Raw genomic sequence first — 952 nt, 5'->3', positions numbered from 1 at the left:
AATAAAAACATATGGATGCTCATATTTTGGAGTTAACCACGTTTTAGCATATTTCCCTCTCTCTTTTTTTCATCTAGGAACCTTACAAAATGGAACCGGCCCCCTTTTGCCGGGTCGTGTCTGTCCCTCAGGTCTCTGGTCCTTGGGGAACCCCTTGAAAGGAGTTCACGCTCCGTAGCCCCAGCCGCCTGGCTGCGCCGCCCGCTGGGGCCGCCAGGGGTCGCCCGCGAACAGGCTCGGAGGGGGCGGGCTGGGCGGGCAAGGGCGGGGCCTCGAGGCCGGCCCAGCCAATAAAAGTGGCGGCGCGCGGAGGTGGCTGACTGTAACCGGTGCGCGCGCATAACTGTCGCTTCCGTCGTCTCCGTTCCTACCGCCGCTCTCCCGCCGCTTTCCCGCCGCGACCCGCAGCCGCGATGCTGGCGCTGCGCTGCGGCCCCCGCCTGCTCGGTCTGCTCCCGGTCCCGCGCTCCGCGCCGCTGCGCCTCCCCGCGCTCCGCGCCTGCAGCAGCAGCAGCGGCGGCGGCGGCTCCCGAGACGCGTCCTCTTCCTCCCGGAACCCGCTCGTGTACCTGGACGTGGGCGCGGACGGGCAGCCGCTCGGCCGCGTGGTGCTGGAGGTGAGCGTCCTGCACCGGGCCGCGCCGGACTGGGCATGGGGGACGGGCCCGGCGCTGTGTCCAACTTGCTGGGTGACCTTGCCCCTTACACCTGGCCATGGGCCTCAGTTTCCCCATCCCTAGAAGGGGGCATCAGATGGGTCTCTTCCGGTCTCCTCTCGGCACTTTGGCGTAGTAGAGGCGGCAGGGAGGTCAAGTGTGGAGGAGAAAGCTCAAGGTCAGGTCATGAACTGTGAGAGCCGAGCCCTGCTGGCTGACCCCGGGGTCGGGGAGAGGTCCCGAGACCTCGCGGGGTCAGCGCCCAGACCCGGAGCTCCGGGGCAGGGTCGGGGGGG

The 952-nt window shown here is 68.1% G+C and overlaps 1 protein-coding gene across 1 annotated transcript in view; it reads left to right on the top strand.

Moving 5' to 3' along the window:
* The first annotated feature begins 314 nt into the window (after positions 1–314).
* Positions 315–952, top strand: part of PPIF (peptidylprolyl isomerase F) — a 9,763-nt gene continuing 9,125 nt past the window's right edge. Inside the window, exon 1 of the mRNA XM_040623936.1 lies at positions 315–617. Within this exon, the coding sequence (XP_040479870.1) occupies positions 414–617 (204 nt within the window). The 5' untranslated portion in view covers positions 315–413. The remainder of the gene's footprint in view (positions 618–952) is intronic.

This window comes from Ursus maritimus, unplaced genomic scaffold (genome assembly GCF_017311325.1).
Source record: "Ursus maritimus isolate PB19 unplaced genomic scaffold, ASM1731132v1 scaffold_7, whole genome shotgun sequence".
Lineage (NCBI taxonomy): Eukaryota > Metazoa > Chordata > Mammalia > Carnivora > Ursidae > Ursus > Ursus maritimus.
The sequence above is the reverse complement of the archived record's forward strand: the minus strand, read 5'-3'. Positions and strand labels throughout refer to the sequence as shown.